We start from the raw sequence: 18,805 nt of genomic DNA, 5'->3' as shown, positions 1-18,805 counted from the left end.
CCCGTGAGCCAGCAGGAGAGCACTGCGTCTAGCTAGGGTTTCTGTGTTCGTGGACATGCAAGATTGTCTTCGCTTTTATACTTGTTCTGTAGGATGGCAAACGGGGCGGCCACGTCTTCTCTCTTCAGCCCAGTTTTTTTTTCTTTTCGAGGCGAGTTTTATTTTATTTTTAACGAGTGTGAAATTAACCTGCAGTACACGGGGGTTCTCTGTTGGTAATTACTATTACTAGTATTATTACTTGATTTCATAATTTTAGTTTGCTAATACTCCCTTCGATTCAAATAATAAGACGCCTTTTTTACGTGTTTTTTGTTTAACTAAAAATTACTTTAAATATATAAAAATTGTTTGTATGAAACTAGCATCATTAGAAGATGTTTTTTAATACGAATCCAACGATACTAATTGCATATAATATAATTAAGATTTTTTTGCTTAATTTTTATGGTCAAAGTTCATCTTAAAATACGAGTGCGCCTTATTTCTTGAGACGGATATAGTAATTGCTAAAAAAAAGACTTATTATGGAACGGATAGTACATGTAGGGATGCAGGTGGATGCCTGCCAGCCTAAAAAATCTGTCCGCCTCATCAGTTCGTTAATGATTATTTCTCATGTAATTAAAAAATGTATTCCTTGCACCAAACCAGGCGGACTGTTCGTCGAGTCCATTGGACCGTCCACCTGCATCGCTAAGTACATGCGTAGCAAACTTAGCTTCGGACAAGGGCTGAACCACTGATAGCTTCAGGCGAGAATGGAGAAAGAGTGTGAGCCGCGCAATGGAGCTCCTCTAGCGAGAAGAGTGTTGGAACACGCCGGAGATCCTCTGTTTTGCAGCGGCAGCGAAGACGGAGACATGAAGCAAGGGTGTGTTTGGTAGTCTGGGTGTCCCTCGGCTCGCATCGGCCTAGGAATTTTCGGTCACCATCAGCACAAACTTTCTTATGCCGATGGTTTTGCTGTGCCGACGGCCTTCTTCGCGGCATGCCTTGTTCGAGGCATGTGCCGATGGTCTCGATAAAAAGCCATCGGCATAGCATTTAGCCGTCGGCGCTTAACTTGTTCCCGAGGTGCCTTGGTCTACCGGGAGATTCGCGGGATCATATCAAAATGTCCTCGTTGATTGGACGGGAGGCATGTCGTCATGTGTAGTATGGAGAAGAAATATTGTATCAAGAGAATAGAGGGCCACATGTGAAAGAAAAAGTTTCTAGTGAAAATGAATGCATGGTTGATACTCTTTTCGAAAAAACAATGAGGGTAGTACATTACTAGAGACAAGAATTGCGTGTCACGCAAAGAAGTCGGCATCGAGCATGTGCGTGCATTTTTGTGACGCAGCAGCAAAGCTAGGCCTGGATCACCCTGGAGCACGTACGTGTAGTGTTAGCACTAAAAAAAACAAATACGTAGGTGTTGTGTTGGTTCTGTTTGACTTGTGCTATAGCTACAAAATGAAGGTCTGTGATGGCGGACCAGATCGAGCACTCTACTGTTGTCTAACGGCTGGGTTTTACCCCATACCCGTTGGTGTCGGCAATGTCGGGCATTCTCATCAATGGTGGTGAACGTCTCTAGGTGCTACTCGAAAGCTCATTTTGTGCGGATATGATTTTGATAGCATGGCGATGTCCAAATTGAGGCCATCCAGAAGCAACCGATTCAGGATCAAGACCACTCCTTGGAGGCAAAACTTATTGCTCAATATGAGGAAAACATGACAAAGCTCACAGAATTTTATAGGCAACGAGCAAAGAAAAATTGGGCTGTGCACGGAGACAGAAACACCTCTTATTTTCACACTGCCGCCCTCAAGCGTCGACGCAGAAACCGCATCGTTTCAATTAAGGATGCGCATGGCAACAACCTATTTGACCCAGATGACATTGCTCAGGAATTTGTTCGTTACTTTAAAACAATTTTTCACTCGTCGTGTCCTAACAATGGCAGGCCATTTTTGAGCACTTCTTGTCCATGTGATACAGAGGATTTCACCAATTCTATTCCAGACAAGCAGGAGACAAGCAGGAGATTTGGGAGATCCTCAAAGCAATGAAGAAACATGCATCTCCAGGCCCTGATGGGTTCAATGTCGCCTTCTACACCTCAACTTGGAGCTGGATTGGAGATGACGTGACCAACATGGTAAGAAACTTCTACATCACAGGTATCCTCCCTCCTCGCCTCAACGACACAAACATTGCTCTTATTCCAAAAAAGTTGGTATGTCATCTGCCTTCTGATTTTAGACCAATTAGTCTCTGTAATGTCATCTATAAAATAATTGCTAAGTCCTTGGCTAATAGATTGAAGAAACAGTTGCCTGATTATATTCATCATTCTCAGCAAGCCTTCATAGAAGGAAGACGCATTAATAACAATATCATTGTAGCCCAAGAAATTGCTCACTCGTTCTCTCTTTCTTCTTGGGATGGGCTTGATTTCATGCTCAAAATTGATTTAGCTAAAGCTTTTGACAGAATTGAGTGGCATTTCATAGCATCGGCTCTTGAACGTAAAGGGCTTCATGCCCATTTCATAAATCTTTTCCATGCTTGCATATCTTCGTCGACTTTCTCAGTTATTATTAATGGACAATCTTTTGCTCGCTTTAAAAGTAGCGGAGGCATTAGACAAGGATGTCCCTTGTCTCCGTCGCTTTTTGTCTTTGCAGTGAACGAGCTTTCTTTGGCACTACAAGATGCACTTCACGCCAATCACCTATCAGGTATCTCTCTTGGACCGAACTGCTCCAATACATTCTTTGATGTTCGCAGATGATCTGCTAGTCTGTGGCAAAGCTAACATGCAGGAAGCATCTACCATATCTCACATTTTAAATCAATTATGCCAACACTCAGGGCAGGTTCCGAACTGGTCAAAATCTGGAATAATGTTTAGTAAAAAGGTTGGCTTGCAGGTTAAGTAGGATATCAAGCGAACCTTTCCAATCCCAGATATTGATACTAACACGATTCATTTGGGACATCCGCTCATTCTTCCTGCAAAAGACAGATCAGTAGCCTATAATTTTGTTTATGACAAATTTAAATCGAAGTTGAGTGCTTATAAAGCCAACAAGCTCTCGCATGCTGCAAGACTAACGTTTATTAAATCTATCTTTTCGTCTATACCCGTCTACTATATGTCCAATATTCTCTTTTCAAAAAAGTTTCTAACAAAGCTCACATCTATTATTAGAAACTTTTGGTGGACAGGAGTCAAGGAAGAACCGACTACTAAAAGTCTTTGTCTAAGAGCATGGGCTGACATTTGCATAGAAAAAAAGATTGGTGGTCTAGGTGTTAGAAACTTGTAGGCTATTAATCAAGGACTAATTCTTTCGGCGGCCTGGAGGTTAGCGAAAGAACCCCATAATCATCTTGCCCTCATCCTCAAATCAAAATACCACAGCGACACATCCATTTGGAGGGCAAAACAAAACATACCAAAATCTGCCTTCTGGACAGCAATTCTTAAGGTAAGACCTCTTTTAGTTTCAGCCTCTTTTTACCAAATAGTCGATGGCAGTAGCTCCATTTGGAGTTCCCCATGGTTTTCTCAATGGCAAAGTATTTATGACAATTTGATTATCCAAGAACCTCCTTTTGCTTACCCGGATGTTGTTAAGGACCTTTGGGTCCCCAGCCAGAAAACTTGGAATGTTCAACTTGTCAATTCTTTGTTCACTCCACAAACTGCTAATGCTATTCTGCAAACTGCTATTATTAATGCTCCTGGGCAGGATGTTCTTGTTTGGAAGCTAACCCCTGCAGGTGATTGTTCTTCGAAAAGTGCCTACAAACACTGCTTCAATAATCTTGTGTTGCCTACAAACCAACGACCAAAAGTTGTGCCTCCACATATTGTTGATCTTCTTAATCAGGTATGGCAAGAAAAACACATGGTGCCAAGGGTCCAAACTTTCGCTTGGAGGCTGCTTCGTCGAGCTCTACCCACTGGTAAGAGAGCAAGTAAATTTTCCAAACACATTGATGAAGAGTGCCCTAGATGTGGCAGCGCAGAGGATGAAATGCATATGCTATTCCTCTGCCCTTTCTCAAAAGCTGCCTGGTTCTCGTCTCCTTGGTTCATCAGAACGGAGGCCATTGCAGCACATAATTAGTCAGTTGCCCAAATGATTCAGGCTTTACTGTCTTTGGGGCATCCCCATATCAGACTCACAAGTTTATATACCTTTCTGTGGTGCTTATGGAAATCAAGAAACGATGCTCTTTTTCCAGGAAATTATGCCAACCTTCACAGGTATTTCCTGCTGCTAATGCAATTATGCAGAGAGCTAAGCTCGAGAATATGGTGTCCTCTGAAGATCATCGCTCTACCTGCTCTGCAGTACAACATCTGTCGACACAACAAGACCCATCTTCTGTTGCAGGCACTACCATTTTTTGCGATGCTGCTTGGAAAATCGAAAAGAACATGGAGTCAACACCGGCAGGCATAGGCATCATCATCACAACTGATTGCAATCAACACTACAAGCAGTTGCATGTTTCAGCCCTATCTCCACCAGCATCATCTCCTCTACAAGCTGAAGCTTTTGGCTTGCTTCTGGCGACCATGTTGGCTGAAAGGCTTAGCATACAAGAACCAAATTATTTCACAGATTGCTTGGCCTTGGCTTCGGAGGTAGCGGCTACATCCATCTTCAACACCAAAGGTCATTGGATCATCAGGCCCCTTCTTGCAGCTATTCAAGAATCATCAGCTTTCCAGAACAACAAAATCGCTCATGTCAATAGGTGCTACAATGTAAAGGCTCGCCATCAGGCTCAGCTAGCTCTCAAAATTCAGTCTAGACCTCTAGCTATTAGATGCTTATCTTCAAACTCAGGTCAATGTCCTGGCAAAGATGTTCTCCCGCTGTTAGGTGTGAGCCCCTTTTCACTTCTCTCTGTAAAGTGCTGCTAAATGAATACAATCCTTTCATGTTAAAAAAAATGAGACCGTGTGCACGAGCGGTTGTCTCCGGTGGCATAAGCCATGGACATGGTTAGAGATTTTGAATCCTAGATCCATGGGGAAAGTCCGCATATGTGCCCGTCACGATTAGGGCATTGCAGCAGCGACCTTTTGTTGGTGTGTGCTGCATTGTTGTTCATTGCTTTGGCTTAACCCCAAGTTGCCCCTTCGCGTGGAGTGCCGAATAAGCGCGTCGGCACTCCCATCCACGTCAGATTCCAAGGGCGGGACCGGCATGTTAGGGACTCTACGGTTAACTCCATCCTTAAATGCGACGCCTCGTATGCTCTAAGGTCGGTTACCGATAATGAAGCCACCGGTTCTCCATGCATAGACGCCGCTGTAAATGTGACGCCTCGGAGGCTCTGGGGCGAGTCGTCCCCGCCTATTTAGTGTGCCCACTTCATTCACCTCCGCTGCACTAGCCTCTCCACCACCGCCGCTCTTCTCACCTTTGTCGAACTTGCCTCTCCAAAACAATGATGTGCTGGCTAGCGAGGACGTACTCGATGCTAGGCTAGAAGGGCCACGCGCCGCCAGCGGCGTCACAACCACCACCACAATCAGAGCCGTCGCAGCCAAAGCATGTGGCCCACGGCAGCCCGACGCAGGGTTCGAGTTGCCGGACTTCAACTTTGATGACTCCGACAACTCCCAGTTCGACGAGTGGAGCGAGGCGATCATAGCATGTGCAGATGTCGAGGCGGCGAGGGAGGTGCCGCAGTGGGGCGAGGAGCAGCCGTTCTATGGCGACCCAGAGCAGGCCGCGATCTTGGCCTTCTTCAATGTGCAGCGCTTCCGGAGACTAGAGGAGGAAGAGTTGGAGTATATCAACGACGTCCACTTCGAGCACGCCGTCGAGATCTCGTGCTAGCGGGCGGCCACGGAGGAGGTAGATCGTCTCCCATATGGAGTCGAAACAGATCTGACCATCAACGACCGTGGAGTTGTTGCTTGGTGAAGAATGAGCCGCCGAATTTCATGACTCCAGTTTAGGCTAAACCCTAAACTCCAGCGTCCAGATTTCCCACAAATGGTGCTATTTTATTTGTTTTTATGGCGAGGACGGTGAGGCGAAGTGAAATCAAAAAATCTCGATTGTTTGATTGGACAGGTACATTTCATACAATGATGAAGAAAAATGTGACACGAGAGCCACATGTGGAAGAAGTGGAGGCTTCTGGTGGAAAGAAAATGAATGAATGAACGATACTCTTTTCCAAGAAGCAATGAGGGCGGTACATTGCTAGAGTACAAGAACGGGTGTCGCCCCCACACCGTCACTCAATGATAGCGGTCGCTCTGGAGCCTAGCGTCGACGCCCACAGGCCCTGCGAGAAAGAATCGTTTTTTCCCTTCCTCCCTGGTTAAAAAACGTTTCTTTGGGTGCCACCTCCCCCAAACCCCCAATTTCCAACTCCTTCCGTGGCGGCACCGCCGTGGCCCGACGGGATTGGAGCCACCGGAACAAGATACTTTGCTCGCTGCTCTCCCCCTTCTTCTTCCTCCTCACTACTCCCGCCGGCACAGTCGGGAGCTCACAATCCAGCAGCCACACCACCGGCGGCGTAGGCGTAGGCGGAGCGGGGGTCGAAAAGTTCAATCCGACACAAGATGCCGCCCCCGCGGCGGCCGACCACCGGCGGCACCACAACATCCGCCGCTCTCCCCCCACCCCGCAAGGTCCCGCTGCGCTCCCTCCTGCGCGCCGCCTCCGTCGCCTGCGGGGTGCAGTTCGGGTGGGCGCTGCAGCTCTCGCTGCTCACGCCCTACGTGCAGGAGCTGGGCATCCCGCACGCCTTCGCGTCGCTCGTCTGGCTCTGCGGCCCGCTCTCCGGCCTGCTGGTGCAGCCGCTCATCGGCCACCTCTCCGACCGCATCGCGCCCGCCGACTCCCCGCTCGGCCGCCGCCGCCCCTTCATCGCCGCGGGGGCCGCCTCCATCGCCTTCTCCGTGCTCACCGTCGGCTTCTCGGCCGATCTGGGGCGGCTGTTCGGGGACAACGTCCGGCCCGGGTCGACCAGGTACGGCGCGATTATTGTGTATATGATCGGCTTCTGGCTGCTGGATGTCGGCAACAACGCCACCCAGGGGCCCTGCAGGGCCTTCCTCGCTGACCTCACCGGTAATTATTCCTTTGCTCGATTGCTTCGATTTCTTCCTTAAGCTCAATAGCTTTGCTTCTCTTCGGTTCCAGATTGCTTCTTAGCTTCCGATTCTGCTAGTAATTTGTTACTATCTCAAGCAAGCAAAAGGGAAAGTGTAGATGAACTCATTGGTTGGGGTTCGTAATTTTGCTAGACGGCGAGGGGTCACATGCCAAACAAATCTTTTTTATCCTCACTTTGTTTGTAGCCTCTCCGTGTATTTACGTGTGGCCTCTGCACAACAGAGGAAGTGCATGTTAGTTAAAAATATAAACAGAGAAAAATCAGCAGCAATTTGAAGGTGTCGCTTTCCCCTTTAGGCTAGGAAAGATTCTACCTCCGATGTCGATCTTGGTCGGCACTTGATTTTCTAGTCTCTCATTATTGCCAGCTGCCCCGTATGTTTCTAGCAGCCCAGCCAGCAATGGGGACGGGTTAGTAGACACACACACTACCTAGCCAAACCAAAAATAACGACGTGGCACTCCATCACAGCGATGCAATCTTTCAATAATCGCATGGTTGGTGCAAATGTCGCCACCAGATCCTGTCCTTTCCCTAAGCTACCACTTCATTTATTTTACTTTTTTATGTATGGGAGTGATGATGAAATTTGGGGGCAGCTCTATTCAAGAGATCGATCGCTTTCGGATCGAGCTAGATATTTAAGCATTACTACTACTCTTCTATGCATTATTGCAAAAATTCCGAATCATAGGGACGATGCCAGCATCTTTTGTTTTGTCAGTAGCAATGCAGCATTCTTTGCGGGCCTGCTTGCTTGGTTGGTTGCTTAATACTAATTGCCAGTCATGTGTGTGGCTGTGGTCTTCAGATCTGCCTTTTGCTCTATCAACACGTGCGAATGTGATGCCACACATTACACTGATGAGATGTGCTTGGTTTAGTCTAACACATATTCTTTGTGTAAAAATGCATTTAGTTTATGTGGTAATGATTGACGGAGCTTGACTTTATGGATCGGTCGCTCTCAGGTTCAACAGGCCAGGTAGATGTTTAAGCACTACTCTCCTTAAGTGTCTGCGATTTTCAAATCATAGGAACGACGACAGCATCCTAATAAAGACGTGGCACTCCTTCACAGCGATGCAATCTTTGAATAATCGCATGGTTGGTGCAAATGTCGCCACCAGATCCTGTCCTTTCCCTAAGCTACCACTTCATTTATTTTACTTTTTTATTTATGGGAGTGATGATGAAATGTGGGGGGAGCTCTATTCAAGAGATCGATCGCTTTCGGATAGAGCTAGATATTTAAGCATTACTACTACTCTTCTATGCATTATTGCGAGAATTCCGAGTCATAGAAACCACGGCAGCATCTTTTGTTTTGTTAGTAGCAATGTAGCATTCTTTGCGGGCCTGCTTTCTTGCTTAATACTAATTGCCAGTCATGTGTGTGGCTGTGGTCTTCAGATCTGCCTTTTGCTCTATCACCACGCGTGCATGTGTTGCCCACATTACACCGATGAGATGTGCTTGCTGTAGTCTAACACAATTCTGCTTGCTGTAGTCTAACACAATTCTTTGTGTAAAAATGTATTTAGTTTATGTGGTAATGATTGATGGAGCTTGAATTTATGGATCGGTCGCTCTCAGGTTCAACAGGCCAGGTAGATGTTTAAGCGCTACTCTCCTTAAGTGTTCGCGATTTTCGAATCATAGGAACGACGACAGCATCTTTTGTTTTGTCAGTAGGCAGTAGCAATGTAGCATTCTTTGAGGGCCTGCATGCATGCTTGCTTAGTAATTGTCAGTCATGTGTGTGGCTGTGGTCTTTAGATCTTCCTTTCGCTCTATCAACACGTGCGAATGTGATGCCACACGTTACACCGATGAGATTGCTTGTTGTGGCCACACATATTCTTTGTGTAGAAATGTGTTTATTTTATGTGGGATTGATCAATGGAGCTGGAGTCGATGGATCAGTCGCTCTCGGGTTCAGCAGGCCAGGTAGATGTTTAAGCACTACTCTCCTTAAAAAAACGTTGACCAACGGGGGAATGATCCCTCCCTTGGCTATACGTTGTTAGGTAGGATGAGACTTTCCCGGTTTATTCGCCCCTGCTGCGAAATTACCGCGCATGGGGATTCGAACCCGGGTGGGCTGGCTGCACACTCGCTTGCCTTGCCACTGAGCTAGAGCTCAGTTCTCACTACTCTCCTTAAGTGTTCGCGATTTTCGAATCATACGAGCAGCAGCATCTTTTTTCCTCAGCAGACTGGTAGTATTCCTTCAGTAGAGAGGCCTTGCTTGCTCAATAATTGCTAGGCTGCCAAATGCTTGTGTTTGTGACTCTAGTCTCCCAATTTGCCTTTTGCTCTATCATCATCAGGTGTGAATGTGATGCAAGGCATTGTATTTAAGCATTACTACTAATACTCTTCTAGATATTATTGCGAATTTTTGAATCATACGAACGACGACATCTTTTGTTTTTTGTCAGTAGCCAGGTAGTATTCTTCTGCTTACATTATGGAACGGAGGGAGTAATTGCCAATGTTGTGTGCCTGTGGTGGTCTCCGAAATTGCCTTTTGCTACATCATGAACTGTGAATATGATGCCAGGCATTGCACTGATGAGATTGGGGATGTGCTTGCTGTGGCTACACAAATTTTTGGCTATAAATTATATATCGGAAATTATTGTTACTTCTCTCATTCTGTTTAGGAAAATGCATGTATTGTGCTCATCTGAGCTTGTGGGTCTTTCTCAAATATTCTGATTGTTTCTTGACGTGCAATTATATTCACCCACTTGAAAAACTTCAACTGTTGTCTGTATTATGTCCATTTCTGCAGGATGAACACAAATGTTAAATTATTGCAACCAGCATCCATGTTATATGTTAGCATTCCGCACCTCAAACCTAACTCATTTCTTACTGACTGACTGGTCCTTTTCCGCTGCAGAGAATGACCCGAGGAGGACTCGGATCGCCAACGCCTATTTCTCGCTCTTCATGGCCCTGGGGAACATCCTCGGGTATGCCACCGGAGCGTACAGCGGCTGGTACAAGATATTTCCCTTCACCATCACCGAGTCATGTGGCGTCAGCTGTGCCAACCTCAAGTCTGCGTTCCTGCTAGACATCATCATCCTGGCAATTACGACATACGTCACCGTGGTAACGGTGCAAGACAACCCGACATTCGGGAGCGATGAAGCAGCGCCACGTCCGAGCAGCCACGAAGAGGAGGCTTTCCTCTTCGAGCTCTTTGGGTCATTCAAGTACTTCACGATGCCTGTCTGGATGGTCCTGATCGTCACTTCCCTCACCTGGATCGGGTGGTTCCCGTTCATCCTCTTCGATACCGACTGGATGGGCCGGGAAATCTACCGAGGGAGCCCGGAGATCGTCGCCGACACCCAGAAGTACCATGACGGTGTGAGAATGGGTTCCTTTGGCCTCATGCTCAATTCAGTCCTTCTCGGGATCACGTCGGTCGTGACGGAGAAGCTGTGCAGGAAGTGGGGGGCTGGGCTCGTATGGGGTGTTTCCAATATTGTCATGGCTCTCTGCTTTGTGGCGATGCTTGTTATAACGTACGTGGCGCAGAATTTGGACTATGGACCTAGCGGAGCACCTCCGACCGGCATCGTTGTTGCTTCCCTCACAGTGTTCACGATTCTGGGAGCACCCTTGTCGGTCAGTATTCATTCACCAGTATAGTTTTTCTTTCGGTTTGCTCATATGTTGTTATTCATCTCTGTATTGATTCATGTTTTTGGCTATTGCAGATCACGTACAGTATACCATACGCGATGGCTACGAGCCGTGTTGAGAATCTTGGGCTTGGCCAGGGTAATTTACTTTTTGAGTGAACCATTTGACTATTTATCATCTTGGGTTTGTGCTCTTACTTAGTCCCCTTTCTTTTTTCCCACAGGTCTAGCAATGGGTATTCTCAATTTATCTATCGTCATACCACAGGTATTGACTTGTTCATTATTTTGTTTTCTTTCAAATACGGTTCATTTATTCCAAACTTCACTACTTGTTGAGAAAAAAAAGAAGGGGGAAACGCAATCAGAAGTAGTAACAAGTAGCCTTAGACCATGCTAATGGAAAGATGGCACACTAGACTACTTCATTTTGAAATGTATCTGATCGAGCTTCTGGAACCTAATCAATTCAATCTAATAGCTAGTTGACCCATCTCAACTATACATCGAAACTAAAAACTATTACCTCCGTTCCAAAATACAAGGGGTTTTAGAAAGCTGAACTTTTTACAAGTCTTATATTTTGGAACGGAGGTAGTAGTAGTAGTAATTACAGCATCCCAATCTATTAACCAGTTAACACCAACAGGATACGGAAACACCTGCATTATGGACGACGATTGGGTGCTTGATTTATCCTAAAATTCTTGAGAGCTGCTTCAGCATAACTGAACCCTGAAATTTGTATTGTCACCTCGTGCAGATCATCGTGTCACTGGGCAGTGGGCCATGGGACTCGCTATTTGGCGGAGGGAACGCGCCATCGTTTTGGGTGGCGGCTGCCGCGTCCTTCATTGGCGGGCTGGTGGCCATCCTGGGTCTCCCCCGAGCCCGTATTGCGCCAAAGAAGAGGAGCCAGCGATGATGATCAGAGTACATTATTTCAGGTTGTCTGTATATCCTGGCTCTAAGTTAAGTTGCAAGTTGCAACCATTCTTTGCTCTATCATCCAGTGGATTAGGCATGGGTATCTGTCTGTATATCAGTTCGATGGGGAAAGAAATACAGCTCTGGAATCTGGTCTTCTTTTCTTTCCTCCATGAGCTGTTGTTTTTTTCGCGTCTCCGTGTCAAACATGGTCGGTTGTATCTTGTTGTATGTTGGATTTTTATGGTTTTATCGGAGATGGTGGGTGAATGAATGAATAAAAAGTCGGCAGGGTTTTGCTTGAGGTCATTCTGGCATTGCTGGTCTCCTTATCACTTGGTCTGAATGAATTGCAATTTTAATTTTAGAACAAGAATGTAGATTTTAATAAGTAGTAATAATATTTTTTGTTGCATTGATTTATTTTACAGTGATCTTAAAGGTGGCACCGAACATGCAGTGGCGACTATATGATATGGTATTTGGTTTTGTGTAAGAACATGTATCTGAGTGGGGCGTTTTAAAGCACAGGCGACATGGAGCCCATTTTTTGAAAAAATCAAAAATGGCACTTGCCTAGAAGTTGGTTATCAACTTCTCAACTTGTATTCTTCTTTTTTGTGGGCCATTTGTGGCATGCAGGAAGAGCCCGAGCTGTTGCAGCAGGTTTTGAAAAGAGAATCGATCGTGATTTGGAGAACCTTCCGAGAAATTCAAAATAAAAATTCTAGATGTAGACAAAGTTGTACTCTACCAACGCAACTCAAAATACCTTGTATTCTAGGAGGCACAAATGATGTAACATTTCGAACATGTAAATTATGTTACTTCCTCCGACTTATATTACTTGTCAATTGTATTTGTCAATTATATGGATGTACCTAGAACTAAAATATGTTCAGCACCTAATATGAATTGGAGGGAGTACTTCTGTTACATCTAGAATATAAAGTATTTGGAGTTGTGATTGCTTATGTTGGTAGAGTACATAATCATTTACACCTAGGGTTGTTTTTTATATAAAAATAAAAATGAAACTTCGAAATGTTGTTGCAAGAAAAATCGAGCAACACCATGTCAGAGGAGCTCCCAAGTGAATTTCTGCATCTAAGCTCTCTGGGTGTTTGTCTCGCTCCTGCAGTACTACAGAAAATGGGCACCGGCTGCCGCTGTGGTGGTACTCTGCGGAGCAGAGCTGCTGCCTATTGCCGCTATTCATCCAATCATAGTGAATAATTTTATGGTGTGTTCATGACAGACTCCAGATAATAATTTGCTAGTGAATAATTTTATGGTGTGTTCATGAAAGACTCCAGATAATAATTTGCTGGGCAAACTGATTTCATATTCTATCTGCAGATAGATGCATCTCATGGCAGAGTTTACCTTCATGGTGATCTCGGTACGCATTAAACCAAAAGTTACAACACGCCTGACATTCCTAAGAGACCAAGCATATGAGGAGCACTAGATACATATTACATATGAATTCTACATCCTTTTTCTTTCTTAACAGCTAAACAAAAAAGCAGTAATCAGTAGATGTAGCCTGCAGCAGCTGATCAATGAGAACGAAATTTACATCAATGAGATGGGGGGATGGACGGTTTGATGGGTGTTGGTCAGCAACAGACGACAGCAGGACTGGATAAACAGAGCCCCCTACTAGTAGGGATGCATAATTGCATAGCTCCTCAGGCTCTGGTCCGGCACACTACGCCACTGTCCGCCCATAGCAAATTCCAGCAAGGTAGAGGTTCTTGGCCCATTTGTCCTGCAACAACATCAGCGGCAAACTAAGCAACAACCTCTTTGACTTCCTGGCAACAGATAATCAGGATAGGTTACCTTGACGTGCGCGCTGGGGAACTGCGACGTTCGCAGGGTCTCCTGCGTCTCGTCCCTCGGCCGGCGCCGCGGCATACTCAGGATCAGGGCCGACTGGTCCATCGTGGCCGCCATCGATGTGATTCGGTACCCGTTGTCCCACCGCCTGTGAACGCCCTCGCTCGGGTACAGAAAGTCCAGCTCAACCACCTGCAAGCAAGTGGGTTACATATAATATTACAAGTCAATCGACTCTTAAGATACACCGCCCAGACAGACATCTTGGATCTCTTCATGGACTTAAGCATTTGGTAGGAGCATCTGACCTGGTCGGAGAATCCAGCGTTGCGCGACATGACTATAGCCCATCGACTGCCCGAGGTCGCCATCGATGTGACGTAGAAGCCTTCCTTCCACTTCTTGTTTATCCATTTGAATGGGAAAGAGTCGCTCACTTTGTAAGACTGCTGCGTGTACGGTGTGCCTGCCAATATAAGGCTCTATTCAGATAGAAGGCACTACTGATTCATATGGCTATGGTAATACTGTGAACAACTAGACAGCTAGCAATGAATATTATGCGGAAGGAAGGAAGCAATTGATGGACCACAACAAACATGCTGTTTTCCAACATAAGAGATAGCTAGCAAAAAAAAAAACAGAAAGCAGAGAATATTACGTAACAAAAATACACATAAATACCTTTCGACATAACCACAAGAGAGCTTCCGTTATTCGAGCCAGCGACAGAACTGATATAGAAATTCTTCTCCCACTGTTCCATGATCCAGTCCTGCTTTTTAGGATGAAAATGAGGGGCAAGTAAAGAGCATAAACTACTACATGAGGAACAGATGGCAAGTTTCTACCTTGTGGAGGAAGTGTGGAGACATTTGATAGACTTGGTCCGTGAAGCCAGTTCCAGCATCCATAATGACTGCCCAGAGATCAACACATGATGATACTGAACTTATCAGCAGACCGTCCTCAATTCCTTTCTCCACGTGTGGTTCTAGCCTCGTGTCAGCCACGTTATAGTGGTACCTATCACAGAGGAAACTTAATCAGCCTGTGCACAAGTGAATGGATACAAGCAATCAAAGAAAACACTATTGATTGCCAGCATAGTTCAGTTCCTAGCAAAGATTGTAAAGTTTCTCCCATTTATGCTTGAGTTTCCCTAACAGAGTATAAATAAACTACAGGCAATCCTTCAGATGGAAATATATGGGATGTGTGGCACATGAGGTTCAAAGGTTTTGCGGTATCAATGCAACTTTTTATCAGACCTACAATCAACATACTGACATAACAACGCTGCTACGCTCGATGTGACACAGCATATCAGGGAGCCAGCGGATAGATGTCAAACAAAATATACTGAGACAATTCTTTGGGTTTCACTAAAACAAAATAACAATCTGCGGTATCAAGGCAACTTTTTATCGGACCTACAATCAACATACTGACATAACACTGCTACGCTCGATGGATACTGCATATCAGGGAGCCAACAGATAGATGTCAAATAAAATATCCTGAGACATTCTTTGGGTTTCACTAAAACAAAGTAACAAGCACACACTCCGATTTTCTGCATAATGCAGCGAAAAAAAGTACAGAAAACCATGGGCTTTTTCAATTCTACAGTAGAGAAAAGTTTCCTTCAGAATCAGCACTGTACCTCTGTTTCATGGGTGATCGAGAATTATATACCGAAATCCACTGTGTTGCTGGGACACCTACGCGAATCTTCTTTTTTGCACTGCCATCGTCATCTTCATTACCCAGCCTAGCACGCTTCTGCCCTACCTGCAGGAGAACATGCCCATAAGAAAGAACGTATAAACACATGCAGCTAAACAGTTATCAGGTTCATTTCATAACTCAAAAATCTGTGGAATACCCTAACCGAACCTTTTGGGCTCCATCCGTATTGATTGGTCTGATGGAAGGGTTAGGTCCAATTAAACTATCAAACAAAGAAATCAGCTTGGCGTAGTTTGGTTCCTCATCAAACTTCATGTTGACTACCGTCTCAAGAAACTGCTTGAAAGGCTGGGGGCAGATACCGCAAAGGAGCTCAGGTGAGATGCTCATCTTTCTCTTGCAGACCAGAAATGATTTGTTATCACCCTACATACACAGTCAAATATACACACAAAATATGAAATTCTCAACAGCATGCTACAAAAATGATGTGGAATGGACAAGAGCGAATTAAGCAATACCTGGTATCCTTGCCATGGCAACCTGCCCCGATGAAGAAATACTAGCGTATAAGCCAGTGATTCCAAGTCATCTCTCCTACTTGCAGTTCTTCCTAGATGCGCATGGGCACTAGCGTATCTGACTGTTCCTCTAAATTACGAATGCGAGATTCAGAACATTTGCAGACATATAAGGTTATATTGAGCTGACAAATTTAGAAAATGAAACAGACCTGAAGGCATCCGGACGTTGATCATAATCAACATGCGCTCCAGTACTTAGATCTTTCCACTTCGTTGCTGCCAAATGGAAAAATCTTAACTGATCGAAAGTTCCAAACACAAAGCAATATGGAACAACACTGAAGGACTTAAGGGGTCAAAATTATCAAGTTGGAATAATCAAAACTACCAGTATTCCAGCAATAGTGCTCTAACAGAAAAAGAGGCGCTTTCACCTCTGCAGCGTAAAACCATGAACAAACAACAGTCTGATTAAAGAGGTTTTCTTAATTGCTTACCTAATCCAAGATCTACAAGAAAAAGTTTCTTTTCTTGGGGAGTTCCTGGCTGACCGAGAAGGAAGTTCTCAGGTTTGACATCTCCATGTACATATCTGAAAGAAAAATCGAGAACCATCATGAGAAAAAGAGAAAACGCCTAACGCATTAAACATAACTAAACTTCAGGTGCCTGCTTACCCTTTAGAATGCATGCTTTCCAGGATAGAAATGGACTCTACAGCGATACAGGCTACCATTTCCGATGACATGCTGAAAGTTTTCGACACAAGTTAGAAAACCAGGAAGCAACAGGGTAAAGTGTATGTTGCTTATTACAAATCATAGTTTTGCTGTTCCAGAAAAGATAGCAATTCCAAATGTAAGCATAAGTGCCAGGATAAAAAAAAATATGATCGAGTGTGAAAAGAAATAGCCAACTTGGCCCTTCAACTAAGACTGTTCGTGTACATGTCTAAATTATAACCAGTTTCTTTCCTCACATGCAACACAATACCTGTTTAGTCAGAGAATAAATGTATTGGGTGCATGGAAAACGGTAATTTATGCTCCAAACAACTTAGCTACAGCAAACCCCAACTGTTATATATTTCTGAAAAGATATGGTATATCAAGCAAGCAGACATCCATGACACTATGGTTGTATGTTTTGAAAGAGCGGTTTCCCAGAGAAGTAGCCGATATGAAAACAGTTTCTGTGATTACAACCGGAAACATACAAGTCCACCTAAGCTGACAAGAAGAATAACAGAATAGAGCAACTCACGATTGCCCTGAGGAATTCCACGAATCCCACAAGCTAGGCCCCAGCATATCCATAATCTGCAGTTTTACAAACAAGGATAAAGCAAAATGTTCTGTTCCCAGGATCCAGCAAGGTTAATGGAAAGGGCAAGGATTCATACCATCACATAGTAGTCGCCCTGCCGCCCTTTATAGTGCACCTTGGGCACACCATGGGTACCTCCTAGAGCACTGGCATAGGAAACCATAAACGTCATGACAAGATCGAAGCGAAGCATGAACCTATACCAAGGAACGGTGACAGAGTAGAGCACTTACGAATAGACATGCCACTCGTACGGAGGCCCATAGTTGCACCCCTTGCTTGTATTGTGCTCGAATTTAATCGCAACCTACAAAAGGAAGTTCTATGTAAGAACCAAGAAACAACGAGAACAGATGCCAAAGTTTTTTTTGTTTTGTTGCGGAACCGAACGGTTTGCTGTCTTAAGAAAGCACACGAAACAGATACCTCTTGAGCACTGGCGCCTGTCGACCGTCCGCTTCCGCCAGTTAAGCGTCGGCCGACGAAAACATGGCCAAATCCACCTTTGCCCAGCTTCCTCTCCACCCTGTACTCGGGAGACCCTCCTATCTGGACCTGATAAGGGGAGAGGCGGTGTTAATTGGCATCCACACATGTGTATGTACGGTTTGCCAAACCCTCGCACGATGTTGCTTTAAATTCTGCGTCGTTTCTAATTAAGATAAGACGTGTTGGCCGCTGGTAAAACTTTGCAGATGAAGGTTGGGGGATAAGGTTTTCATAGAATTGTGCTGTACTCATCACTCCCGACAGGTTAGGTGTGCATCCCTTCTAACAGGTGCATGCCACAATGCTTGCAAGGTGGTGAAACAGGAACAAGGTGAAGGTGAGAGACAGACCCCTTGGGTGGTTGGTCTCTAAGCAAGCAGGCTAGTTTTTGTCAGCAAGTGAGAAAGAAAGAGGAAAAATATTGACTTGTGGATGGGGTAAACTGGGGTTGGCATCCCTGTGCATGCCGATTCTTGCTACTCCCCTGATAACTTGTCTCAGATCTGCTCGATGGATGCGAAATGGGAGGGATGGGAAGGAGGTATTACCGTCTCGGGGAACGGCGCGGTGTTGCCCTCCTCGTCGTCGTTGCCGGCGGCCGCGTTGTTGGCGCTGACTCCGCCGCTGTCAGCCATCTCCTCCTCCTTGGGTGAGGTGGGCTCCTGCTGGGCTTGGGCGGCGGCGGCGGCGGCGGCGGCGGCTCTGGTCACGCGAGGGGGGAGGCGGGCGACGGGGGTGACGCGACGGCCGCGACCCATCGGACCATGGTCTATGCACCGATTCCTCTCCGCCGCCGAGCTCGCGATCGATCCACTGAGCCCAGCGAGCGAGCGAGCTGCGTCCTCCTCTTCTAGGGTTTCCTTTTTTTTTTTTTTCTTCACGAGTTGATATTTTTCGGGAGGGAGAGAGCTCCTTTTCTTCTTCCTGATTTCACTCAGTGAGTAGGAGTGAAGAAGAGGTACTCCCTTTTTGTTCTCCTTTTTTCTTTCATGAGAAATACTAGCAAAACCTAAAATAAATTTTCGAATAATTCTATGTGCTCGTCGCAAAGGCATTTGAATCTTGAATGTTGTGATATTTTCTCAGGTGAGAAGGAAGCAATGCCTTGACAAAGATCCCTCTTTTACGGCGTGACGGTCAAACGGTGTTGAATGTACCGTGGCCCGACTAGAGGGG

At 45.4% G+C, this 18,805-nt stretch overlaps 2 protein-coding genes and 1 long non-coding RNA gene across 3 annotated transcripts; 1 reads left to right on the top strand and 2 right to left on the bottom strand.

The window, feature by feature from the left end:
• Positions 1-6,338: 6,338 nt before the first annotated feature.
• Positions 6,339-12,062, top strand: LOC127298974 (sucrose transport protein SUT2). Its single transcript, XM_051328838.2, has 5 exons — positions 6,339-7,115; positions 10,073-10,809; positions 10,902-10,965; positions 11,051-11,094; positions 11,590-12,062. Exons 1-5 carry the CDS (start codon positions 6,605-6,607, stop codon positions 11,749-11,751), a joined length of 1,518 nt encoding a protein of 505 aa, XP_051184798.1. The 5' UTR covers positions 6,339-6,604; the 3' UTR covers positions 11,752-12,062.
• Positions 6,803-7,677, bottom strand: LOC127298975 (uncharacterized). Its single transcript, XR_007850233.1, has 2 exons — positions 7,475-7,677; positions 6,803-7,371 (listed from the first exon to the last, which is right to left on the bottom strand). It is a non-coding gene; the product is annotated as an uncharacterized lncRNA (long non-coding RNA).
• Positions 12,063-13,076: 1,014 nt separating the features above from the next.
• LOC127298976 (casein kinase 1-like protein HD16) lies at positions 13,077-18,552 on the bottom strand. The gene is made up of 16 exons (XM_051328840.2): positions 18,178-18,552; positions 17,567-17,695; positions 17,374-17,447; positions 17,217-17,286; positions 17,078-17,133; positions 16,492-16,563; positions 16,312-16,406; positions 16,024-16,090; positions 15,812-15,941; positions 15,498-15,716; positions 15,265-15,392; positions 14,450-14,624; positions 14,283-14,373; positions 13,907-14,064; positions 13,602-13,790; positions 13,077-13,527 (listed from the first exon to the last, which is right to left on the bottom strand). Exons 1-16 carry the CDS (start codon positions 18,385-18,387, stop codon positions 13,468-13,470), a joined length of 1,923 nt encoding a protein of 640 aa, XP_051184800.1. The 5' UTR covers positions 18,388-18,552; the 3' UTR covers positions 13,077-13,467.
• Positions 18,553-18,805: the final 253 nt, after the last annotated feature.

Source organism: Lolium perenne, chromosome 5, assembly GCF_019359855.2.
Source record: "Lolium perenne isolate Kyuss_39 chromosome 5, Kyuss_2.0, whole genome shotgun sequence".
Lineage (NCBI taxonomy): Eukaryota > Viridiplantae > Streptophyta > Magnoliopsida > Poales > Poaceae > Lolium > Lolium perenne.
This window is presented reverse-complemented; position numbering and strand designations above follow the sequence as displayed.

What these genes read in the sequence shown, in the direction of transcription:
- LOC127298974 (XM_051328838.2), top strand. Translation starts at nt 6,605, where the DNA reads ATGCCGCCCCCGCGGCGGCCGACCACCGGCGGCACCACAACATCCGCC. An exon ending in CTTCCTCGCTGACCTCACCG is followed by an intron (nt 7,116 to 10,072) that starts GTAATTATTCCT and finishes TTTCCGCTGCAG; the next exon opens with AGAATGACCCGAGGAGGACT. An exon ending in TTCTGGGAGCACCCTTGTCG is followed by an intron (nt 10,810 to 10,901) that starts GTCAGTATTCAT and finishes TGGCTATTGCAG; the next exon opens with ATCACGTACAGTATACCATA.
- LOC127298976 (XM_051328840.2), bottom strand. Translation starts at nt 18,387, where the DNA reads ATGGGTCGCGGCCGTCGCGTCACCCCCGTCGCCCGCCTCCCCCCTCGC. An exon ending in TGGAATTCCTCAGGGCAATC is followed by an intron (nt 16,564 to 17,077) that starts GTGAGTTGCTCT and finishes GAAAACTTTCAG; the next exon opens with CATGTCATCGGAAATGGTAG. An exon ending in CGATCACCCATGAAACAGAG is followed by an intron (nt 14,625 to 15,264) that starts GTACAGTGCTGA and finishes CCTCTGTGATAG; the next exon opens with GTACCACTATAACGTGGCTG.